At 36.8% G+C, this 25,671-nt stretch overlaps 1 protein-coding gene and 1 pseudogene across 21 annotated transcripts in view; both read right to left on the reverse strand.

Annotated features, from left to right (window-relative positions):
• Window positions 1–540: 540 nt before the first annotated feature.
• The window catches only part of MBNL1 (muscleblind like splicing regulator 1), a 176,453-nt gene continuing 151,322 nt past the window's right edge, over window positions 541–25,671 (reverse strand). For 12 of the 21 annotated variants that reach the window (XM_036349126.1, XM_036349109.1, XM_036349108.1 and 9 more), the window contains 7 exons: window positions 18,292–18,549; window positions 17,103–17,156; window positions 16,068–16,221; window positions 12,230–12,265; window positions 11,452–11,546; window positions 8,245–8,319; window positions 541–3,998 (listed from right to left, as the gene is read on the reverse strand). In XM_036349126.1, the coding sequence (XP_036205019.1) occupies window positions 8,263–8,319; window positions 11,452–11,546; window positions 12,230–12,265; window positions 16,068–16,221; window positions 17,103–17,156; window positions 18,292–18,549 (654 nt within the window). In that variant the 3' untranslated portion in view covers window positions 541–3,998; window positions 8,245–8,262. The remainder of the gene's footprint in view (window positions 3,999–8,244; window positions 8,320–11,451; window positions 11,547–12,229; window positions 12,266–16,067; window positions 16,222–17,102; window positions 17,157–18,291; window positions 18,550–25,671) is intronic. The other 9 variants (XM_036349129.1, XM_036349113.1, XM_036349119.1 and 6 more) reach the window with 8 other exon arrangements.
• Window positions 7,264–7,408, reverse strand: LOC118678033 (annotated as a pseudogene).

Consider the following 25,671-nt stretch of genomic DNA (forward strand, 5'->3'; position numbering starts at 1 on the left):
GGCTCAGCTGTGTGTGTGTGTGTGTGTGTGTGTGTGTGTGAACTCTCTTGTCCCTCTAAATTAAGTGTAATCACTCTGTCTTTATTGAAATATTCTCTTAAATTGCCTGATTTCCAGTGTTAGTAGACTCCTGGGGGAGTCGGGCAAGTAAAGTGTCTTTAATAGAAAGACAGCGATCTAGAATGAATAAGACAATTTCTTTTTTCTCTTATAGTTTCCCCGCTACACCTGAAGTCCTACCACAGGGCACTTAGAGTGTCAGGGGAGGGGAGGGCAAGATCTCCCAAGAAGCGATGGGCATGGGATGGCAACACATCAGGATTCACATTCTCATTTCTGGTATCAAAGGAGGGTCAGCGAGAAAGACAGTGATGCATCACCTTCCTTGCGGTCAGTTAAAACCGGATGATGAATTTTCATAACGATGCGTTCGTAATGACAGACACACACACACACACACACACACACACACACACACACACACATGTATGTGAAAGGCGCAAAAAAAAAATTTACTCTTCAATCTCAGAGACACAAAGATACTTAAGAAAGAGAAGTTTTATTAGGGCAATTTCACTTTATTTTTCCATACAGCAAAGTCAACTACTGCGGTAATAATAAAAGAAGCGTAAAACAAATCGCAGCCCAAGACAAAATACATAATTGTAAGCAACTACAAGCAGAAAGTAAGTTGTGATTACATAAGAGTAAAAGCAAGCACATCTGTCCTGTCAGCAGATGAAAGGGGTGGGGTTTCCGGTAAGTGCAACGCGGGAGCCAGCGGGAGCGAGGGCTGGCTACACAGATTCCTTAAACAAGTGCCCGTGACCACATTCACTTTTTGAGTGCTTCTGAGTTGCAAATTAGAACCATGAACTTTGAACTGTGTTTTACCTTTTCACCTGCTGAAAGAACAGGCTTGCTACAGCAATTAAAAAACAATCACAGAACAACTAGAGCTACACTGTGCTGTTGGTTTGCCTGTTTATAGTTTCAATTTTGTGAAAGTCATTACTTGTTTTGAAGATTGGTGTGTGTGTGTGTGTGTGTGTGTGTGTGCGCGTGTGAACAATAAACCACTGAAATTGGCAGAAACTGATTAGAATAATACGTCCTTAGTATAGTTCTTTCTCTCCTTTTTGTTGTTGTCGTTGAAGCTTTAAACATGCAGTAGTTTTGAAAAATGTAAGGAATATCTGATCCATGATTTCACCTTAATGGTTGAAGTACCTGCTATTTTTGGTAATGGTCTTCAGGCAGATTTGGCCCAGTGGAGTTTTTGTCAGTCATGAGATCTCGGAAGGATGGCCTATCTTTCCAGCTGAAAAAATCCTGGCAAACTACAAGCTGTCCACAAAAAGCAAAGCAAATGTTTGAAGGGGTACGGAGTGCTAACTCGGTGCCACTTTTGCAAGCAATTTTGCTCAGTCTCATTTTATTAGCCTTAACAAAACTCCTTGTAATTATAGACGTTTTTATTCAAAATAAGATCTTACTATTATACAGGTTTCTCTCTTTTGACTATATACAGAAGTGCAAAAAGTCAACCTTCTCTCTAGACGTCCCAACATGCTCAATTGCAGCATAATCAACCCTCAAGAGTTTGCACACACGCTTTAATTCTCATTACGTAAACTTTGAGTATTTGGATTATCAACAAAAAGTCCCTTGTTCTATTTATTGATTATGCAGCTTATTTATAACAAGGCCTGATATTCAGGGATTTCAAAAATATTAAACAATACTTTAACATTTGAAATGGATACAGTAGAAAATAAATTTTATTCTAATATCTAGGTTCTAGAGATCCTCTTATAATAACTAATTACAAACAAAATAAATCATCAAAATATTACTCAATTGTCTGCCAGGATTGTTGCGATAGCAACAACTTAACTTCTTACTTAGCAATGATTATATATTTATAAGATATCCATATAAAAGATCTTTGTTCTTTTAATGAAAACTAGACAAGAACTAACAATGACTGACATTCTTACACTTTAATATTAAATCAGTAAAATATAAATCATTTAGTTAACAATAATACGAATATTCATATGACACTACATGTAATTCAAAACTGAGTATGTTATGAAGGAAAAACTACTTTAAAGTTTTTTTTTTGTATTTTGAAAAATTCATCAGTAAAATCTAATAAAACAAGAGTCTATAAACTGAAATGGTATTCAATTGTTAATACAAAATGAAATCTAATAAGTGTAGGAAATGAAAAACTACATTTTAACAAGAAAAATAAGTAATATTCTATAATGTAACTAACTACAATAACATGTGAAGTCACCATTACTCTCTTAACACGATTGAAATTACATTGGTATGGGTTCCAACCCGTAATGTAATAATCTAAGGCTTTAATAGATGTACAGTACAATCAGTAAAATCAACACATCAGTCTTATATTAGAAAGCATCTCTCTCAAGCATAAAAACTTGCAGTAAACTTGGAAGTATGGAAAGTTCTACAACTGAACTTTCACCTCTCCCATTCCACACTATAACTACCAGTGACCTGGCCCCTACTTCAGCAGCTGGCAGAACTGCTGACCAGAGCAAAAATACCCTTACTAGCTGCAACACCCAAACCACAAAAAGGGAATTCCTTTGGATGAATCCATTCTTAAAAACTGAATGCACATCTATTTTTTTTTTATAATTTTGTAAAAGGCTTTCTAAGGCTATAAGCAGTTAATCTGAACAAACAAACAAAAAAAGAAATCACATATAAAATCCCCCCAAGTATGTAACCCACCCGATTGCTAGGTAAATGAAACACCTCCCGTTTTCATATTTTGGTTTATCATGCATCTGATGACAGTGCTGCTTTCTTCTTTGTTTAGAGTCACTATTTTCAACGTGACTGTGGTGAAGCATTTAAGCAAATGTGGAACCATTTTTGCAAAGCATTTATAGTCTTTTGACTTTGACAGAGCTATAAATAGAAGCAAAATAATTTCCTCAAACATTTTTTTTTGTTATCGTGTCTCAGAAATGGCATATCCCTTTTGAATATCATGTTAGACAGTATAATATGCATAAATATTACACTACAATGCATTAAAATAATTATATATATATATAATCTATTATATATATCTCCAGTATGTGTGAGTTTATCTGTATTGAGAGAAATTGTGTTGTGCTGTTCTATTGTTACTGTGGTTACATTGGCCATTTCTGAGACAGCTTTGGTTTCCAAAAAAAAGAAAAAAAAAAGAAAAAAAAGAATGGTGCCCTTTGACTGATTAGTACTAGCAAATAAGCAACAAAAGGTGGCTCTGAAAACAATAACACTGAAGAAATAATACTCTAATTTGATGTACAGTCTATGGCACTTCATGAGAATCCTTTACAACATGGTACTTAAAGCCATGATGTGCTTTAAAAGATACACAGTTGTGGTTTTGCTTGGCACATTCATCTCTGTCAGATCCCTCCCTCGCCGCATCTTACAATCTATTACATTAAAAATATTACTCTTAAACAAAAATGACTGTGCATGCACGCTCTCACCTCTAATGGCAATTTTAAATACAAGGTGCACCTTTGTTATTTGTAAACCTTGAAAGAAATAAACTTATTTTTAAAAAATTATACCTTGGTCTACAGACGTACCAATACATAAGAGAATCGTGGTTACACCATAGTCTGTCTTTTCAAGATGGCATGAATCTATTAGGAAACTAATTAGGTATGCATCTTTTAATGCATAACTCTGTGCTAGAAAAGAAAGACGATGTTGTTCTTTTAGAGACAGGTATATCACCTCAGCACGAATATCAATTAAATGTACAAAGTGTATAGGCAACAGTGTGCAGTGGGTTTCCATGTTGTCTTCTCTTCTGGTTAACATGCAATATGTGGATGTCTTGTGGCTGAGGGGTTTTTGTGGGGGTTGCTGGACGGTATATACAATATGGCTAATGACCTCGTCCTTTACTCTAACCAAGCACACTGTCCTTTCCTTTTTAGTATGATCTACAAGGGAAAAAAGACAGAGTTTTTGTTAAAACAGGCGACATCTCAAAACAGTTTCCAATACATACTTACTAGGAAAATTATATTAATTATAGTGCTTGAGTTAGTGTGAATGCATGCACATTATAACATCTTCATTTAAAAACAAGAAACACTGCACAAGTGGATCTAAATTTGCTGACCTTCTCTATGAGGATACAATGACAGGCAGAGTTTTGTGAAATTCTAGACTCTTCTCAAAGGCTAAGCTAAAAGTGTAAAACAAATTTGCAGAATCAAAGGACAAAACATAGCGGAGCTCTTTTTTAGCACTATCACAGTGGGGCAGAATTTAAATTCATTTTACTTCTCTGCTAAAGTCAATAGGTTTCAAGAGTAACGCTTTGGCTTACAAAATTAAGATCCATGCAACAAGCCCTATTAAACACGATTCACTATACAGATGGGCTCTGACTTACAGATGGTCTCTGACTTACGGATGGTCTCTGACTTACGGATGGTCTCTGACTTACAGATGGTCTCTGACTTACAGATGGTCTCTGACTTACGGATGGTCTCTGACTTACAGATGGTCTCTGACTTACAGATGGTCTCTGACTTACGGATGGTCTCTGACTTACGGATGGTCTCTGACTTACAGATGGTCTCTGACTTACGGATGGTCTCTGACTTACGGATGGTCTCTGACTTACAGATGGTCTCTGACTTACAGATGGTCTCTGACTTACAGATGGTCTCTGACTTACAGATGGTCTCTGACTTACAGATGGTCTCTGACTTACGGATGGTCTCTGACTTACAGATGGTCTCTGACTTACAGATGGGCTCTGACTTACGGATGGTCTCTGACTTACGGATGGTCTCTGACTTACAGATGGTCTCTGACTTACGGATGGTCTCTGACTTACTGATGGTCTCTGACTTACTGATGGTCTCTGACTTACGGATGGTCTCTGACTTACGGATGGTCTCTGACTTACAGATGGTCTCTGACTTACAGATGGTCTCTGACTTACGGATGGGCTTGACTTACGTTTCTTTGACTTTGCACTGATGCGGGAATGCTAAGCACTCAGTAGAAACCAGCTACTAAGCTATGATGTTGCATAGGTGAGGTTTCCTAAATGCATTTTCAACTTATAATGGGCTTAGGGGGACTGAATCCCACATAAGTCGAGGAGCATCTGTATTTGGGTGCTTGATTAGCACACTATGTGTTTAGAGGGAAAAAAGAATAATACTTTTAACTATTTTGGATCATTTAACATTTGGAGCAATTTTTTTTCCTACAGCCAAGAAAAGGTAATATCATTCCTCAAGTTCCTGACAAATTTAAGTGAAATAGATTGTACTTGTAAGTAGATCTGTTTTTTATACAAAATTTGTTCTCATCAGAGAGTCTTCACATATTAAAAGCATACTTTAGAATACAACCTTGAGAATGAAAGAAACCACCATTTTGCTGCACTCAAAACCAGTTTAGCTCTAGACGGTTTGGCTCAGTGCATAGAGGGTTGGCCTGGGGACTGAAGGGTCCCAGGTTTGATTCTGGTCAAGGGCACATGCCTGGGTTGCTCGATCCCCAGTAGGTGGCATGCAGGAGGCAGCCAATCAATGATTCTCTCTCATCATTGATGTTTCTATCTTTCTCTCCCTCTCCCTTCCTCTCTGAAATCAATAAAAATATATTTTAAAAAAGTTTAAATATTGCAACTCATGAAAAGAACCAATCATTTGTTATATAAATCCTATATAATAAAACCCTAATATGCAAATCAACCAAATGGTGGAACAACTGGTCGCTATGATGCGCACTGACCACCAGGGCGAAGACGTTTAACATGGGAGCTGCCCCCTGGTGGTCACTGTGCTCCCACAGGGAGAGCACTGCTCAGCCAGAAGCCAGGCTGGTGAGTACAGCAACACTAAGGACCCCTTGGGGGATGTCCGCCTGCCAGCTTAGGCCCACTACTGGGAGTGGGCCTAAGGGTGTGGGCCTAAGCTGGTAGGCGGACATCCTCCAAGGGGTCCTGGACTGTAAGAGGGCACAGGCCAGGCTGAAGGGCGCCCTCCCCCCCAGTGCACAAATGTCATGCACCAAGCCTCTAGTATACTACGAAGAGCCTAAGCTTCAATACAGACAAATCCACTGGTTTGCTAAGTGCTGGACTTAAGGTCATTTGGTATTTTTTGCAACCTGGATTATTGCTAAGAAATAGAATGAAAATATATATATATATATATATATATTTCCAAATGACTATAAAAGCTTGAAACAGATTTTTTAATGTAAAAAGAACTCTTCTTCCAAACCTACATACTACAAATTAATATGCTTATTCAAGCATGTGGCTATTGTTCAGAATAATAAACTTTATTATCAGAACTGCATAGAGAGAGCTTATGAAACAGACAAAACCATTTTCAGTCATTTACTTCATGACTGTAGCATGTCTTTGGTAGTACTTCTCATACAGAGTCCCTCCTTTCTTTCTTAAATCGCTCCCAAATATTTTCTATCCTCCTCTGCATGGGCTCAGCCTTTGCTAGCCTTCATTTTGGGTAATTATCACAAGGGCCTCTGAACTGGTTCCCTGCCGTCTCCTGACAGGGCACTCTGTCCCTTCTCCTGTGAGGCCCCTATCTCCTCTCTTCTCTCTGCGGCCACCTTCTTTGTCCAAATTCTCTTACTTTCTGACTCTGTTGGGAGAGTTGCTCCTTTATCATTGTTCCAAGAAAAGTTTATTCAAACCTTTCTTATTTTAATACAGTGTGCTGAAATGTACATCTTGATCTCCTTGCCTATTCATCTTTATCTCATTGACAAGGTCATTAACACATAGAAGCACCAAAAAGTCACTTGCAAATGTGTTAATGAAGAGAAATGAATGAAAGGAAGCAACAGAGAATGATCACCCATCTTATTCACCAGAGGCAGTTTTAAATGTTATGGCTCTTTTAAAATATAAACATAATTACCTAATGTGCTTCTGAGCATATATGCAAACTTGGATGCATGCATACTGAAACAACAACACATGCGTATCCTTTAAGCATGGAAAATGACCACCTTTGCAAAGTATCTAAGTCAGTGTGTCTGAAGACAAGCCACAAGACTTTCACATCATTCTTGAACAATGGCAACATTTTCAGAAATTATATGATCTGCCAAGGTGACTATTTCAAAGTACCTAGAGCTCATTTGGATGTTTAGATGTGTGTATGCATATATATGAGTGTGTGTATATATTTCTTTCTTTTTTTTTAATGTGCCTCAGGCATGAAGCAATCCGGCCACCAACACAGGCATCAAGCTAGGATGAACGAAGAATTGTACCTCTGCTTTGCCCCTGACTGATATAAGAGCACCACAACCAAACAGGTGTCTCCTTGCCCATTGCCAAGGGGCTATATAAATTTATTTAAAGTCACACTGTTTGCATTCTAATGATACTGTGAGGTGAAGCATGTTCTCATTTAAGAATATACACTCCCCCACACCCTCCAAAAAATGAGGATCTACAAAAGGGATGAGGAAACTCTTGCCTGTGAGCCAAATACAGCCTATTTGTTGCCTATTTTTTTTTTAAAAAAAAATATTTTATTGATTTTTTTACAGAGAGGAAGGGAGAGGGATAGAGAGTTAGAAACATTGATCAGCTGCCTCCTGCACACCCCCTGCTGGGGATGTGCCCACAACCAAGGTACATGCCCTTGACTGGGACCGACCCAGGACCCTTCAGTCTGCAGGCCGACGATCTATCCACTGAGCCAAACCGGTCAGGGTATGTTACCTATTTTTGCAAGTAAAGTTTTATTGGAACAGAGCCACACCCTTTCGCTTACATATTGTTTCTTGCAGAGTTGAGTAGCTGGAACAGAAAAGAGTGGGGACAGAAACCACGTGGCACACACAGCCAAAAATATTTACTATGGTCTTTTAAGAAAAAGTTTGCTAGCCCCTGATCGATTTAAGTCATATTTTTTCGTCAGGCCTGTGGTTTATTTCTAATATAAACTAAAAACAAAATTTATCTTCCCTAAGTATTATGTGTATTTAAGTGATATAAACATATTACAAATTTGTATGATAAAATCCCTCATAACCCATCTAAGATAAAAATATGAGCTCTGCATAAGTGCTTTCTCTGAAAGTTTGCAAACATTTTCTTAAATGCATTACATAGATGCTATCGTTAAAAAATACCATCATGAATATATACAATGTATCACATAACAAACTTACTGTTTAGTGATGAAAATTCTACATCTGGGTAACATACTTGTGGCTAGTCAGATGTTCGGCAGATATTATGGGTATCTAGCAAATAAAAAATTATTTAATGAATGATCCATGCAAGCAAGCCAACAATCAAGAGATGAAAACATTTCAATATTAAATTTCTTAAGAAAAGTGACATTCAGCTCTCAGGTGACAGTCCTTATCTGGTCAACAGAACAGTAAGTTAACGTAAACATAATGTCAAAGTAGCAACTCAGTTTTAAAATCTTTGTGTTAAATACTATTCTACCAATGTTATCGGATTTTAAGAAGTAAGAGAAGTAAAACTATCAAAAATTCATGCAGAGCAGTAATTAAAAGAAGCCCTTTTTGTTGGCCTACACACACACACACCCACACCCCTGTGGTTTGAGTTATTCAGTAATCCAAACAGCAAAGTAGAAAATGTCTTGCCTACTTTTGTGCAACCAATTTCTAACATTTTCTTTGGTTCAACTTATGGGATCTAACTTCTTTTCCAATTTAAAATACCGGGTAGGAATTACAGAGGCGTACTTCAAGAGAACTGGGTAAGAGCATAAATTTACATCACAACCTATTTCTGAATCCTGATTGCACCTCTTTTTTTTTTTTGTATTATAAATGGGCAAGAGAATTAAAAATCTTGAGAGAAAATATAATAAGAAACCAATAGAGAGGTGACTTATTTCAATAGTCCCCAAAGCCAAGAGCTTCCAATATGTAGCCTGATTCTCCCCCAACGCAGAATTACAGCTGCTAACAGGAGTGGCAGCACCAGAGGCGAGGACTCTCAGAGGACTGGAAGCACAGGCTCTAACACTAGTGACCCATTTCCTACCGCGTAACCTTGAGCAAAGCCCTTCATGACTCTCTGCTTAAGTTTCGTCACCTACAAACTGGCACGAATCCCATGTCACAGCAAGGTTGGTGGGAGGATAGTGAGATCACATACATGAAGGTATTTTCGTTGTTGTTTCAATTTAGAGGTCCTAGGCTAAGGCAACATATTACAATCCACCGTCTGGAGTGTGAATTAATAGGTCTCACTTTTATTTCCATTTTTCAGCTTGACACCTTTACACAGTTTTACAGCATTGGCAAATGGCACGAAAATGTGCTCCAAGCATAATGAAGCTTCTCATACCATTTTTCCTGCTGCTGCAGGACAGGATGTTGCACCCAACAGTGTAGAAGCATCAGGGATGGGGCTGTCGAAACATACCAAGGACCTTCAACACCACCACTCGATGCAGATGAAGGGCCAGCTATAAACTTCTGCAAGCATGCAGGCTGCATTTTGTGGCATCAGCTATTTCCAGCATCGCTAATGTACTGTAGGCATATACATATGTATGTATATGTAGATATAATATATGTGTGTATATATATATCCATTCCCTTGTCTTTCTTTTGGTTGTAAAACAGTATGAAGACCCAAGATTATGCATGAAATGGTCACAGCACAATGCAAAAAAAGTAAAGTGTCCCCTACAACCCAGGTGGCCAAGGGCATGTTGGAATTTGCTTTGCTATAGTTCTGCTTACACCAGCAATTCTACAGTCATGCATGGTACACACAGGAGAATTTGGCATCATCGATCTACCCCATAAATGGATTGCACTGAATCCATTAAGAAATGTCTGCCATAGATTACTTACTCACATGCTACATATGCACAATCTAGCATTCTTGTAAATGAGTCTGATGTGTTAGCATATATCCAGGGCTATTTTGACAAGCTGCAGGAAAACTACTGAATGGTCTTTGCCAAGAAATGTTTAAAGCTTGTGGGAATCTTTAAGATGCATCCCTATACTGCTTTTGAATTTTCAATGGCTATCCTAATAGTTTTTAGTTCTTCAACAGAATACAGTGTGTTGTAGAAATAAGGGTGGCTATTCCTCATAGCAATAACTATATATTCAAATGGCACTTAATTGGTCTTCTTTTCCCAAAGGGCAACATGTTGATTCTCATCTCATACAGGCTCTTTGGAGATTCACTTGGCTACGTTTAACCTTAGTCTGTGGGTTATATGAAATTTGATTTGGCTCTAAATTTTTTCATATGCTATTAACCTTACTGAACTTTGCTTTCATAACAAATATATCTGGATATTCAAGCCAAAACCTACTTTATATAAATTTGATTCAATGACAATGCTCATTGAATCAATGTCAATTTTTAAATTATAAATATTTAAATAATCATTCTCTTTTAAATAGTCATTCTCGCCCTAACCGGTTTGGCTCAGTGGATAGAGCGTCAGCCTGCGGACTCAAGGGTCCCAGTTTCGATTCCGGTCAAGGGCATGTACCTTGGTTGCGGGCACATCCCCAGTAGGGAGTGTGCAGGAGGCAGCTGATCAATGTTGCTCTCTCATTGATGTTTCTAACTCTCTGTCCCTCTCCCTTCCTCTCTGTAAAAAAATCCATAAAATATATTTAAAACATAGTCATTCTCGTATACCATTAAATTTAAATTTCTGAAACAGATCCCTTTTACTTAAAAGTAACCTGTGTAATTGTTATTCTATAACGTGTATGGAACACAGAATTGATTGTCTTTTTCCTTCATAACTCCCCAAGATTTAAGGTGGGCAATGATAAAAAAAAATTTTTTTTCCATTTAAAGAACTAAGAATCAAAATGTGAACATGAATTTAATCTATTTTGAATATGCAATCTGCTTAACAAACAAAACTTTAACAAATTTATAACAAACTCAATTTACAAGAGTGTTTCTTTGTGGCATATGTTAGATATTTAAATATTGTGCTTTATATTAAGAATTTAGGCAAGAACTGAGAAATTGTACGTACCAGATTTTAATAATAATAAAACCTTAAAATTAGCTACATTTTTTGATCAGTCAAAATACCTGCATGTTTGGTTGAGACCAAATGAGAATTGCTTGTGTAAATATAATTTTAGTAGCTTTAGAAATGGAGCTGCGACAACTTTGGAGCACTTATAAATGGCAAAAAAGCATTCTGCTGCTCATCGTAGAGAGAATGTGTAGGCCAACAAGAGGAATCTTTGAAACCCCATGCTATTAAAGCACCCACGACAGCCCTCACGTACACACGATTCCCACTGACCTCAATGGGAAATCCCCGTGCGTAAGGGCTATAGCATTGAGCCCTATCAGAGTTGGTTTTTAAGAAACAAAGCTGTAAATTAGCAAACCTGGTTGGCTGTGGCTGTTGCAGCGAAGGGAACACTTGTGGCAGATGTTGTTGCTGCGGACACAGTGGCTGGCGTAGCACCGTGCACCATGGGAACTTTCGGAGGGAAAATCATATAAGCAAACATACAGAAGAGTGTAGCAATATGGAAACCATGGCAACATGGAGGAGATAATTGGGTATGGTATTTATCACAGCAATAAGCCATGTGACGGGACATCATCACCAGCGAGTGACATGCAATCACAGCGCAAAGCAGGACAACATTCCAAGGAGAGAAGGGGAAGGGAGATGAAAGAGAAAAAAAAAGGGGAAAAAAAAGCTTGTTACCATCAAATTAAGAAAATTGACACAAACAGGCTAACTTTGCTAAGTCACAAACAAGAATTTTATATAGTGTTCATAGACATTCTAAATCTAAGTCAACATACAGGTAATTACTTCATATATATATACAGTTAACTGAATGAAAGTAATTTTTCTTATTTACTATTATAAAAATATACAATATATTACTTTTATGAGATAGATTTTTTTACACACTAGAACTCATAGTCCAATCAAAATCCACCAAAGGTGACTAAAGGAAAGTTGTGTGTAAAGAAAACATTTATGTGAGTCCATGTCAATTAAATAGAAAATGACATTTAATTGACAGGTGTTAGTAAAAGGGAAATGGATTTGCCCAATAGATATAAGTTAAACTTAGCAGTGGATTTTGAGGGGCTGTGAGGTGCACCATAGGTTTAAGATAATCAAGAAACAAAGCTGGCACCTACCAACACTTGTAGCGGGTGTCATGCACAATATTGAGCCTGCCCATCATGCATTGCAACAGGAAGGTGGATTTGAAAGGGAAAAGAATTAAAACATCCCATCACACGTGTAATTAGGAAATTCATTTGAACAAAGAAGAAAAATTGTTATTATGGGAACAGTGGCATGTAACTGTCAGCACAATCAAATCATACAATAGCACAGTGATCAATTAGAACTAGTCTCGAGTGAAGAATAAAAGCCAGTTCAACTGTCTGCTGGTACACTTTGTTTCTCCTAATTGCTGCCTTATTAAATACAAGTATTTGGGGGGAAAATTTAAACCACCTTAATTCTTTTAAAAATAATACTGCCGTTTGTCTCGTTTTAACCTGGTGACTAGCCACCTTGCCGCTTTGCCATTTCTGACTTTCACATATGAACTCATTAACATTTTCTTTATATTGAGCACATGTTAAATAATTAAACATATTATTTATTATTAAAATGCTGAATAATTCAGTGCACAAAGCTGACTTAACAATGTAAGGAAACCAGAACATTCATTTTCATTCCCTTGGTTTTACTTTCCTGTTCACTGTAGCAGCAACCACACAGACATGCAAGAGCTTGTGATCATCCACATGGCCATTTTATTTGGAGGGATACCAAGCAATGAATTATGGGTAAAGAGAAAGTGAAATTTCTGCACTGCCTGAGCTCGGAATTTAAATGCAGGAAGAATATTTAGAGGGGATACTTTCATGTTTCAAATTGGTTTACTTGGTATCCAGGAAAACAGACTAGTTTTCTTTGCTGGTTTAGACCCTCAGGACTTCTTGGAATAGCAAATATTCTAGCAAATTTCACACACAAAAATTGGTAATTAGACTTCAGTAAAAACCTTGAATGGGAGATAACGAAGATACATACATTACATATGCGGTGTTAGCACTGATGTTCACAATTCCTCGACCATGATGTTAAATTAACAGTACATATATATTCCTTTTTCTTTGTCACATATAAACATAAAAAATCTAATTTATTTTGCCAAGTACAGGGCACTTTCTCAACAACAGAATCCCTTGTTCTTTCTATGAGATTATTTTAGACTTTGAGATTTTAATATTTCCAATGATTTTACACTTCTATCTGAATCTTGGCACATCCTATTTACATACTAGCAGCATCTGGGATGAACATTTGTTAGAAAAATATCTGCCAATTGAGTCTTGTCAGAGACAGCGCTACCAAACAAAGCTGCCATTGACAACCACCGACTCCTCCACAGGCATCCCTGGGACAGCTGCAGTGAGTCTGTGATCACAATTAGACTGTGGCCACAGTGAGCAGTGATTAAATTCGGTAATGGAGCTCAGGAGGCAGCCTCTCGGGTGGAGTTCTATTACAGCGACAGGCATTATTTAAGACACCTGAAGACCTCTGCCACTTGCTACAGCTACTGAGTCAAAGACGTGTGAAAGACAACAAAACAAACCGGCAATAACAGGGACGTTACTTTGAGACAGTAGAGCAAGCAAAACTGAATACGGTACAACCGAGTCTAGATCCTGTGAAAGCACTATCCTCTAATGGGAGGGCGAGAGGGTGAAAAGATGAGTGACAAAGAATAACATGGTATTTTCGGAACATCAAACCTAGTTTAAATATTGCAAAGGTTTCATGTTTTAAATTTCTTATTTGTAATTATGCTGCAGTCTGCCTACTGTATTTCACCCCATGCATAATTAAGCCTGCACATGCTGAAAATGAGTTAACCTCACCCTATCTCTCTAAAACCCTGCAGCTTTTATTATTTGAATTTTAGTTTGAGTTATCTTCCTCATTACCATTATAACCAATGCACACAGTTTGGGGAGGGGTTTGCAGCAAATAAACATAAGGCAGCAATGAAAATACTAGCTAGGGTGCAATAACTCACAAATATGAAGACATAATGCTGTAGGACCCACTTACCAAAAACAAAAATCACTTTTGAAATGATCATGATGTCCATTTTAACATCAAATGGTTTGATTTACTTATAATGATGCACAAATAGCCAATTACATTCTCTTCCCTCGATATTCAGGACAAGACCAAATTTAAATGACTGTATTTGTCAATTTGGAATTTCCCCTATGAAAGGTATTTGCGTGGCAGAATGGTGTGTTTCTGAAGAGTGCTTTACTTTAATTACATGACTTTTTAAGATTAAATTTTTAAATTGATCTGTATGACAATACAGGAAAAACAACTAGGAAAAAATTTACAACTGAGATGTATGCATGGTTAAAATTACTTCAAGGAGAAGGAAAAGAAGTAGGAGAGACAAAAAGAAACAATGGAAAATTGGCTGGAGGTTCAAATTTAGATGTGATAATTCAAGCTTTTGTGGGTATAGTATGATAAGCATTAGGTGTAATTCTTTGAAATTTTATCTAGAGATCTGACTATAGAAAAATTGATGGATTTTGTGTTGGAGACAGCATAAATTTAGGGGCATGGCAATTTTAACAAGAGCAAAAAGATTAATTTCAGAAATATCTGGGAAATTACATATGTTGAAGAATATGTTTTAATATTATAAAATATAAGATAAATGTGATTTTTAACTCAGAATACAAAAAAAAATACCCTACAGATCTAAATGGTTTTATTTTAATTTGAAAGTGGACAAACTTCAATTTGATAGATATTATTTTATGAGTACAGATATGGTTTATTTACAGTGCCTCGAGCGTGGGCTATTTCAGTTAGTGGAATATTCTAGCTCATTGAGTGCTACTACATATTCTATATATGGATGACCAGTTTCCAAAGATGCACAATATAAAAAAGTGTGCTTAGTGAAAATTAATGAGAATATAATTTATTCTTTTTTTATTATGAAAAAAATAAATGATCGCATTTCCTCATGGTATTATGAACTTAATGCCCTGCCAATAGTGCCATATACAAATGGGTCTGGATCTTTGACACACCTATTAAAAATGTATTAATTTAACTAAAAAAATAAAAATTACTTTATTAAATAAGTCTCAGAACCCATGGTGATGTTTTTTTGTAAGGTTAAGAGGTAAGGAGGAAAATGGTCTTAGTCTCCGGTTAGTTGAATTTCAGATTACAAGGAAATTAATATGTATTTTCTGAAGTAGATGAATGACTTAAATATCCAGGTCAGTAAATGGCTGATTAGTTTATGTTTTTAAATTTCATAACCTTGTGGATAGTTCTAGAGTGTTTATGTGTCTAAGTTGAAATCAACAAATGTATGACTCAAGAAGAAATGTTATTTTCACTGGGCACTTACAGCTCTTTCAATATTAGCTTAGGGTCAACTGTGATCGTAAGCCATGCACTGATTGGTACTGAAGAGAGCACTTTTAAGAGCCCCAGAATACAGTCAGTTTTTTATTCTCCACCTTGAGAACAAAAGGGCTGACAAATCAAAACTCAAAACTGAAGGAGTCATTTCAAAGAATTCGAATGGACTCTTACGGAATCATGAAGGCAAAGGGGTCTTACAGCAGAAAGTGTATACAGTAGCCTGACACACATACAACACATTTGAGGAAAGAAAAAACAAAAAGCACTACATTTCAATTCTAAATTGCACAAACAAAAATAAGTACATAAAACATCACTGATCTTTCATCCATGGATCATGAAGCTCTAATTCTTAGTTCCTAAGGAAAACCACATGAGACACCTCCGAGAAGTTCTCCCTGTTGCACCTTACCTTCCACCTTATTTATGACTAACAACAAATTGGGGGCACGGCTGGTTTATCTGCTCTACCAGTAGGACACTACGTGGATTGGCTGATTCATGTATAAACAGACTCAAACCCCTTACCTGGTGGGAGAAACGCTGTATGCTGTTGTAACTGCATGTTGGCTAGAGCCTGTTGGTATTGGAAAATACCAGTGTTAAAGACTGCGGTGGCACCGTTGGTTTTTTCAAGAGCAGGCCTCTTTGGTAATGGGGGAAGTACAGCTTGAGGAATTCCCTGTTTAGTGAACGAGTATAAAAAACAAATACCAGTAAAAAGAGAAAAAGAAAAAAGAAAAATCAGTTGAAGGCTAAAATTGTTAGGAAGCATGAGCAAGCAAGCAGCAGAGCACTTAACTACCCATGGGGGGGGGGGGGGCGGATCCAATAAACAAACAATTTTTAAAACAAACGCAAGATAAAAGCTTTAAAGGAAGCATTATTTTTATCAAAAACAAAAACAACAAAAACCCCACTAGTTCATGAGCACTTGTTACAATGCGTTAAGGGTTTTAAGTCCCATAATGCTTCGGGCTTTCTCTGAGAAGCCACTGATTTAGGAAGAGAAGAAAAGCTGCACTGTGAGCTCCATGAGGATTGACAAGTATAAGCAATGTTAATCGTTAATTGTACGGAGTGAATGAAACAGGTCAAATAAAAACTGGTCCCACTCTGCCCCGCCCCCAGCTCGACCTAGACATGCAAATGTCCCAGAGCATGCAAGTTTTTTTTTTTCTTGAACACTGAACTTTAAATATTAAAAAGTAAATAATTCTATCGCTAAAGCCATGCTAACCAAAGAGATACATAAATATACAGTCAAAATTACAATTTTAATGTCCTTGAAGTATTTCATTTGAACGTTCTACAATGTAGTTAAACTGAATGTGGGCTGCTGGGCTTTCAGAATCTTTCATGGTATGATATCCATCCAGGTACTTAGATTATATAGTCTTTCCACTAGTTTTGTCAGGAAACCACACTCAGTTTTTCATTGTACTTTGCAACTTTATAACAGAAAATATATATTTATATATATTAAAATTGACTATAAAAAAAAAAAAACTTGTATCTACAACAAAGCTACATGCCAAGCTAAAAGGTGAAAGGTCATAGTACCAGGTCAAAGGTTGCCTCGAGGGGTCGCTTCAGTGATTTGACAGCCGACTGAGTCTTAATTAGCAGGCAGCGAGCACATGATGGCAATGGGCCAGTGGGGTTCAAGCGCATTAACATAAACAGCAAGCAGAGGTGCATCATGGGGGCAGCAGTGCATTTTTGGGTAGGTGAGAAAAAACAAATAAAAAAACAAATCATCGGAATGCCATATACAACGAATAACAAGACTAAGCATGCACAATAAGGGCACTACTGAGTTGTTATTGGGAGGATAACTCCTCTTTGTAGTTAATTACAAACAAGATACTCTAACAGAAAAAAAAAAAGTGAAAGGAAGAGAGGAGAGAGTCAGCCTTCTGTATTTTTGCTCAAGTATCCATAAACAAACACAGAAAAGACCTCTCTCGTGATTATTGTGCTTTAAGACTATTTTAATGGTCGAGTCATATATTTATGTATAGAAAGGGACAACATTAAAATAGCTAAGCGAAGAACAAAGACTGGGCTCGTTAAAATCAGCTATGAGATCACCTCAAAATTTACCTTCAGACCAGAGTTTCTTATCTATTCTAAATGATCCCATTTCTAACGCCTCTTTTTCTCCTTTCTAGAGAATGGCATCATTAAGCATCTCTCCTTTTACAATTATGTTTATGCCACAATATTATTTAAGACAATCCAGAGAGCCTACGTGGTTCGAATCTTGCAGCTAATGCTAAAAACAATTTTGTGGGAGCAATTCTCCTAAATAGTTTCAGATTATGTGACTGTTAAAAGCAAGATGTATATAGAGAGAGAAGAGCCATGGTGTGCAGAAGAGCGCACCGAAGAAGGAGAACACTGGCTGATTAGATGGCACGCAGACCTAAGAGCACCAGAGATGGCAATACCGTTAAACTGAAAAGGAGACAGGTGTTCTTTACAAAGCAGAAATGTCAGAGACCCTACCATCCAGAGTAAGACAGAGTATTAAGAGTTAGGCCAAAGGTAGAAGCAATGTGAAACCATTTGAGGAGTTACCCTCACTTCTGTGAACGGTAACTGCACTAGGTATTGTCTGGGATACCTGAACAAACATATCTTCAGCAAAAATAAATAAATAAATAAACAAGGTTAATAAAGGAAGAGCTTGTCGTCAGAGACACTTGTTCACTTTGCTAACAAGGAGTGGGCCGGTGTGCCTACTCACCATGGCAGCTGCGGTGGCTGCAGCCTGTGCTGCTGCAGCCTGGTTGACCTGGTATTGGGCAGCCTTGATCTTGGCTTGCAGATGTGCGGGAGGATGAAAGTATTTGCACTTTTCCCGAGAGCATCTCCCTTTGATGTAATCCATACACACGGTGACGGTGTTGTCATTGGTGTCAATCATTGTGCTGTCAGCAGGATGAGCAAACCGACAATCGCTTTCTCCTCGGTTGCAATTGCCACGCTGGTACTCTCGACATACCTACAAGGTTATGAAGTGCAAGGGGGGGTCAATCAGCATGGAACAAGTTGAATCTGTCTTGAGGATTTTCACTGACAGTGCAGGACTGGTGAGAGAAGGCCACGGCTGAAAAGGGAAACGAGCATTTGCAAACAGAGAACAAAATAGCTTGAAAAATTCCTCCTTTTCAGTAGAATGTCCATGAGCAGGAAAATGCATTTATGATACTAATTATGTTAAACACCTAATGTAAAATATGTCGGTATATTTATTAGTTACTAAGGGAAAAAAAAATAGCAACATTGCAGTACAGGAGTCTGGCAGACTCCAGGTGATCAAAGTTAACATCGCCGGTAACAGGATGTTCAAGTACCTACTTTTACGAGGCACTGAAAAAGGGGCACGCCATCGCTTTGGTTGTATGACTGCTGAGAATGCATAACCTGAAAGTAATCACGAGGAAACTGCAGACACACTTGAAATGGAAGGATATTTTACAAAATAACTGACCAGTACTCTTCCAAAAGGTCAAGGTCATGAAAGACAGAGAAAGGCGCAGATTGGACAGCTCTGGAGTCAGAGAAAGGATGCTGTTAAGACAAATGATGAAACCTGATTAAGCTCTGTAGATTGGCTAACGGCAGCATAGCAATGCTAATCTGGTTTTATAAATGGCTCTATGGTTATGTAAGATGTTACTATTTAGGTAAGTTGGGTGAAGAACAGGCAGGAACACTCAGTTCTATTTTTGCAACTTTTGTGCTAATCTGAAATTACTCTCAAGTGAAAATGTATAAAGCAAAATTTTATAGCTTTTTAGTAAAATGTTGCCAGGAGCTTTTTTTTTTTTTTTTATCATTAGATATTTACTTGGTAGTTATATAAAGCAGGTGGGAAAAGATTCGTTTTTGTTATTGCCTATTTGTTTTATGTCTTTCAATTTTGCCATGGGGGCCAAGGAGGAAAGGTGAAAATGGATTATTTCGCATTCATTTGCTCAATTTCGAATCTTACTATTATTAATAAAGTCTGTCATGGTGGCTGCTCCTGTCAGGTTTCCAAAACTGTCTTCATTTGGGATAGTTTGACCTCTTCACCACAAGAGGGCCTTCTAAAACATGGAATGTTCTTTTAACATTTTCATGTTCCTGCTTCAGGCTTCAAGGAAATGGTTTTTAGTTTTCACTGTTTTTACAACTGAGCAAATAAAGACCCGAGCACTTTATTTTGGAGTTCAGCAAGAAAGAGGAATGGGAATCCTGTTACTATTTTAAAAGCAGAGGTTTTCTTGGATGTGTGTACATAAAATGATCACATTTCATTTTAGATCTTTTCCCCATTATATTCATATCCTATTGTCTGCTTCCTTTAGAAAGGACTGTGTAATCTGCATCATGCTACATCTTGAAAAGAACATTAGAAATGACATCTTGTACTATTTGGAAACCTCAAACTAGCTAAAGCTTTGTATTCCACATACCTACCAATGAGCCAACTCTATTCACCACCTCATTCAATTTATTTAATTTAAAAAAATCATTGAATAAACTACTCTGTGCTAGATAATCTGAGAGATATCCGGAATACAAATATGTCCCTGGCCTGTTTTCTCAGTGGTTAGAGCATCAGCCCTGGACCCAAGGGTCTCGGGTTCGATTCCCAGACATGGTTGCAGACTTGATCCCAGGCCCTAATCAGGGTGCATGCAGGAGGCAACCAACTGATGTGTCTCTCTCTCTCTCTCTCTCTCTCTCTCTCTCTCTCTCTCTCTCTCTCTCTCTCCCTCTCCCTTCCTCCCTTTGTCGCTCCCTCCCCTCCACTCTCTCTAAAAAAATCAATTAAAAAATATCCTCAGGTGAGGACGTAAAAAAAAAGAATATAAATATGACTTAGGAAGTTACTGACAACCCTATTTTATTCCATTTCATTATAGGTTTATTGTAATGATTTATTACAATTTTGTACTTGCTTGTGGGATGCAATAAGGGAGAATTCTGAAACTAAGCAGAGTTGGTAACTAGCAATTAGTTTAGAATTTGTTCTGAAGCCACCCTTTTCTGAACTTCAAATAATTTCGTCCAATGCTTTTGAATATGTGTTGTCTGTTTCTTTCTTTCCTTCCCCCCCCCCCCCCAGCTTAAGGTTTTCCCAGACATGGGAAATGAAACAGAAGAAATATACTGAAATAGTTGTTCTCCCATTATTCTTGTCTTTGAAAAGTAAAGAAGTAAAAATCTCTTGTGAAAACCTGTACTTGTGCGAGCTACAGGCCAGAGGGGCTGGTTTGGCCTGATTTCTCTGATAAATGCAAGAAAACTTTAGACTCTGCTGATCCCCAAAAGAAATCTCTTATAGAATTCTATTAGCAAAATATAATTGACACACAAAATTTCAACAAATTTGATCTTGTGATTCAAATCTGGATAAGAACTTGTACAATTTGGAACACAGAAGGTAAAACTAAATTTGAAAATCCTAACAACATTACGGTTCTTTTTCTAATCTCATGCAGTCGTCTGCGTAGCTCCTCCTCTGTGACCTGCTCTTGCTAAATACTTTTCATTTTACTAAGTGTCCACAGTAATCATTTTTCTATGGCTGCATCGAATTTCATCAAATAGATGTGTATCATATAAGTAACTTTCAGAGAACATCCAAATCATTTCCAATATTCCCAAATACCATAAATATTGCAAAGAATACATTCATGACTATAGGCATTTTCTGATCATTTTCTAAGGATAAATGTACAGAAATGGCATTAGAGGATCAACAGTATAACTACTTTTTATAGTTCAGTAAGTGGCTTTTCAAACCTAGATTAAAATAATTCCATCCATTTAGCTAGACACATAATATGCTTCAATTAAGAAGAATATTGGTTGAGTCTTTTACTCTATAAGTATTAAGGCAGGATTTGTTATTTAAATCAAGTAAGTTTTAAATATTTACATAGAAAATGAATAAGAGGTTCTTTCATGGCAAAAAGCATCATTTCAATGAAGATATTCACTGAAAACACTTAAGTACTACATTTCATTTCCAAAAAAAACTCTATGGAATAAAAATAATCAGAAAAACTTCTCAAAGAAATGCGAATTAATTCTCTATAAAGCTGCTTCTGTTGATTAAATAGCAGTGGTACAATGGGAAAAGGATAGAGTTTATAATCAGAAATCTTGGGTTCTAGTTCCTACGCTCACTAGCTATCTATACGATTCCTCGAGAATACTGAGAAAATGTGTAGATAGCTTAAAACACACCATACATGTCTGGTTAAAATAGACAGTTCTGTTGTTTGATCTCTAATTTTATATAAACATGACGAAACTCAGCAGAATTAAATTCAGCAGTTCTCTGCAAGTTAAGACGTTGGGATTCTAAGGAAATTAATAGCAATATTTGAACTTATTCAAAACTAGACCGTCAACTGCATGTTCTTAAGGAGAGATCAATTCCAGTAACATGATTTGTGCTCAATGTATTAAACTGACTCATCTTTGGAGAATAACATCCAAAAGCAGGAACAGGAAGCTAATTATAACAAGAAACAGGGACTCAGTCCATTTTACTAGTAATATTTTGGGAAGTAATTTTAAACCTAATGGCCAATTTTAAGGAGCATATTCAAAGACATATACATACCTGTTGCTCAACAATAAATATCAGGGACTTTATTTTTTATTAAGCTTGAGCTAGCACAGCACATTAAAAAGAATACTGGATAATTGATTTTATAAGTATCCTCAGCATTACTGGTCATGAGCATATAATTTAATGCAGAGAAATTATCTATATTTTCAATTCAAAAGGGTTAAAATCTCCCCATTTTAAAAATCTGGTGATTCAGGGAAATGATCTTAGGTAGTTATTATACAATTAAATTTCCCAAGATAAATATCTGGTGATATAATATCTAGTTTTAGTCTGTTATCTAATAATTGTACAAATTTGGTCTATGTGAATCTCATTTTTTCTTTTTTTAAAAAAACAAAGAAAAAGACACCCATTTCGTCTGTCTCAGAGGATTTTTGTTAAGAACAAACGTGAGTTTTCTTTGAAATCTACAAAGAAGAACCCATCGTTAGCATTAGGCCAGAGAACACAAGCCTATTTCTATAGATGGCACAGCTAAGAATGTGTAATTTGACTTAATGTGATTTTAAAAAATCATATCTGAATATACATAAATGACCAACTAAAACAAATTTCATATTAAATCTACTGCCACGTTTTAATTTATTTACTCCTATTTATTCCAAATATGCAAACCAAAAGGACAGGAAAATACAAATATCTATGAAAGAAGCTCATCAATATGCCAAAATGTTCAAATCTGTAGTTCCTTTTATTACTCTTTTTTAAATAACAGGAAAAATGGAGACATTTTAGTGTTAGCTTGGGTAAAGAAAGAGGAAGAACAGCAAAACTGAGTGACCAAACCAAGGTTCAAACCTTGAAACAAATTACAACTCTGCCATCTCTCTAATCACAAGAGAAATAATTGACAGGGACACAGTACATTAGATGGTTTAAACGAGGGTGCAAGTACACTTTTAAGAACCATTCTAAAGCTTTATTATAGATTTAAAAATATGTTTAAACTATGTAAACCTGTGTGCACAGAACTGTTAAGATTTCTTAGCGATTTTCTAGATAAACTAAAGTATCATACAAGCAGTACCCAAACATCCTCTGTGAACATACAAAATTAAAATAACCCTATCAATAAGCATTCCTTACCTTAAAAGCAGTTGCTTTTCTAATTTTTTTAATTGAATGTCTTTTATATTCAATAGATCATCCCAATCTAGGCTTGCTTTTACTGTCACGTTAACCCTCATTTAGTTTTATGTGCTCTTTTTTGTTTAGTTAATAGGTATCATATATGATTAAAAATATGACATCAATTAATGAACCAAAAAAGCACATAAAGCTAAATGAGGGTTAAATCATTTAAATCATATCTATATATTTAAAAGGCTTATATGCAAATTGTCCCTGTGGGAGTTTGACTGGGAGACTTGGAGTTCGATCGCTCCCTATGACGTGTGCTGACCACCAGAGGGTGGCACGGAAAGAAGGAAGGCCCTGGCTAGCAGCCCTGGCTGGCAATAGGAAGGAGGGCCCCAGCCAGCAGCTGGAAGGCCCTGATTGGCCTTGATCAGTGGCCAGGCCTAGGGACCCTACCCATGCACAAATTTTGTGCACCAGGTCTCTAGTAAAAATATATTGCCTAGAGTCTTTTTTGTGTGTCAACATGAGTAGAAGCACCCAGAACCCAGGGGCCTGAATTAGAACACCATGCCATGATTACCTCAGTAGAATAAAACCTTCAGCACAAGAATAACTTATTTTAAAACAAACTCTAGCTGAAGATATCAGAAGCCAAGTCATTTGTCCACCTTCCATGAAATACTTTGTATGCTTTTCTCATACTGCTGATATAAAAATGATACTGTAACCTAATGGAAATCTTCTATCCTCATCAGCATCTGAAATAGGTGGCCATTGGTTTGCTTTTCTTTGATTAATGCTATTATGTGGTATAAATTACCTTAATAATCATTGTGTGTGTGTTTTTATTCTAATGGATTTTTTTTATTGCTTGAAGTATTGCAAAGAGTATTACATATATCTCTCCTTCTCCCCCCCCCTTGACATTCCCCCAGCCTCCCCTACCCCCCAGTGACTTATGTCTATTGGTTACGCTTATATGCATGCATACAAGTCCTTCGGTTGTAAACAATGATTATTCTCTTATTCTTAAGAGAATAATCATTGTTTACCTAAAATATTTTATTATGCTCTTCATCATGTTTTCAGCAACTTATACTGTAGGATGTTGAGTGAATTGGAGGAGGCATGTTTTTAATTCAGAGTCACAAATAACTGTACATGAGGTAAATGATGAAAAGTTGGGACTTAGAGAAGAGATGCTGGCATCCACTGGGGGAAGAGTACCGTGGACTCTTTGCATTTAGATGTGCCTGGCAGAGCTGTGAAAAAGCTCCAGCGGCCCACTGCAGACTTGAAACAGTCTTTGGGGATGAGGCCCTGCATTTTTAACAATCATCCCAAGGACTTGGGCCATGAACAAGATGTTATATTTTATACTTGGAATGTTCAAACTTTAAACATGTTCCCAAGGAGAATGCTAACAAAAGCTAAACATTTCTCATGTTTTAATTTCTCTGTTGGGTTATCCTGAACTCTGAATAAGAGTACATGTCTTTCTGTGATCAACTGAGTAACTGGTTGATTGTTTGATTGATTGATTCATTCATTCATTTATTCATTCATATAACAGCTATTGGGCATCATTCATGAGCTTGGACTCTTCTGATGTGGACCTTTTTTGGTTGGTGATCAGATAGCAGTTAGATATCAAAGATTTCCCTCACAATACTTTTAACTTGAAAGATGTTCAATAGTTCTTCATTGGATATTGTTGAATAAATAAGAGAATGAATGCATTTAAGGATCCTTTTTGCACCATAAAAAAATTACTGTGTTTCTGTGTCTCTTGACACTAAGTCAAATACTTCTTCATAATGAAGCAGGACCTGGAATAAAAACCTCAGTTCTTTCCAGTACTTATAGATTTTAACAATTTCTTAAAATAATTCAAAAATAAAAATCTGCTTGGAAATTACAAAAAGGCATCCCAAGGTCACAAAATGGAATTCTAAAAGCCACTGTTACTGATATTTAAGACTTTTGCTCCTCATTAGAGAAAACCAAGAAAGCTGACTTTTTACAATGTAGCAAGTCTTTTAAAAGATATTACACAAAGGATGGATAATATGAATATTGGTATAAAGCAAAGCTTATGTGTCTGCTTCACACACACACACACACATGCACACACATACAAATACACACACACACACTGTCCCAAAAATGTATACACACACTTTGAATGATTATAAAGGCAGTGTTTATTAAAATACATTTCATTTTCAAAATTGAGTTATCAGCTGCTAAAGTGTGTATGCATTTTTGGGGGGACACCAGCATATAAAATAAATTTTCAAAAGCTTGTGGCTGGCATTAAAAAGAAGAAAATTCCCTAAATGTCCCCAGAATGTTCTAACTGGAAGTGATCTTAGAGATTATCCAGTACAATCCCCTAATTTTATG

This window comes from Myotis myotis, unplaced genomic scaffold (assembly GCF_014108235.1).
Source record: "Myotis myotis isolate mMyoMyo1 unplaced genomic scaffold, mMyoMyo1.p scaffold_m19_p_2, whole genome shotgun sequence".
In the NCBI taxonomy this organism is placed as follows: domain Eukaryota; kingdom Metazoa; phylum Chordata; class Mammalia; order Chiroptera; family Vespertilionidae; genus Myotis; species Myotis myotis.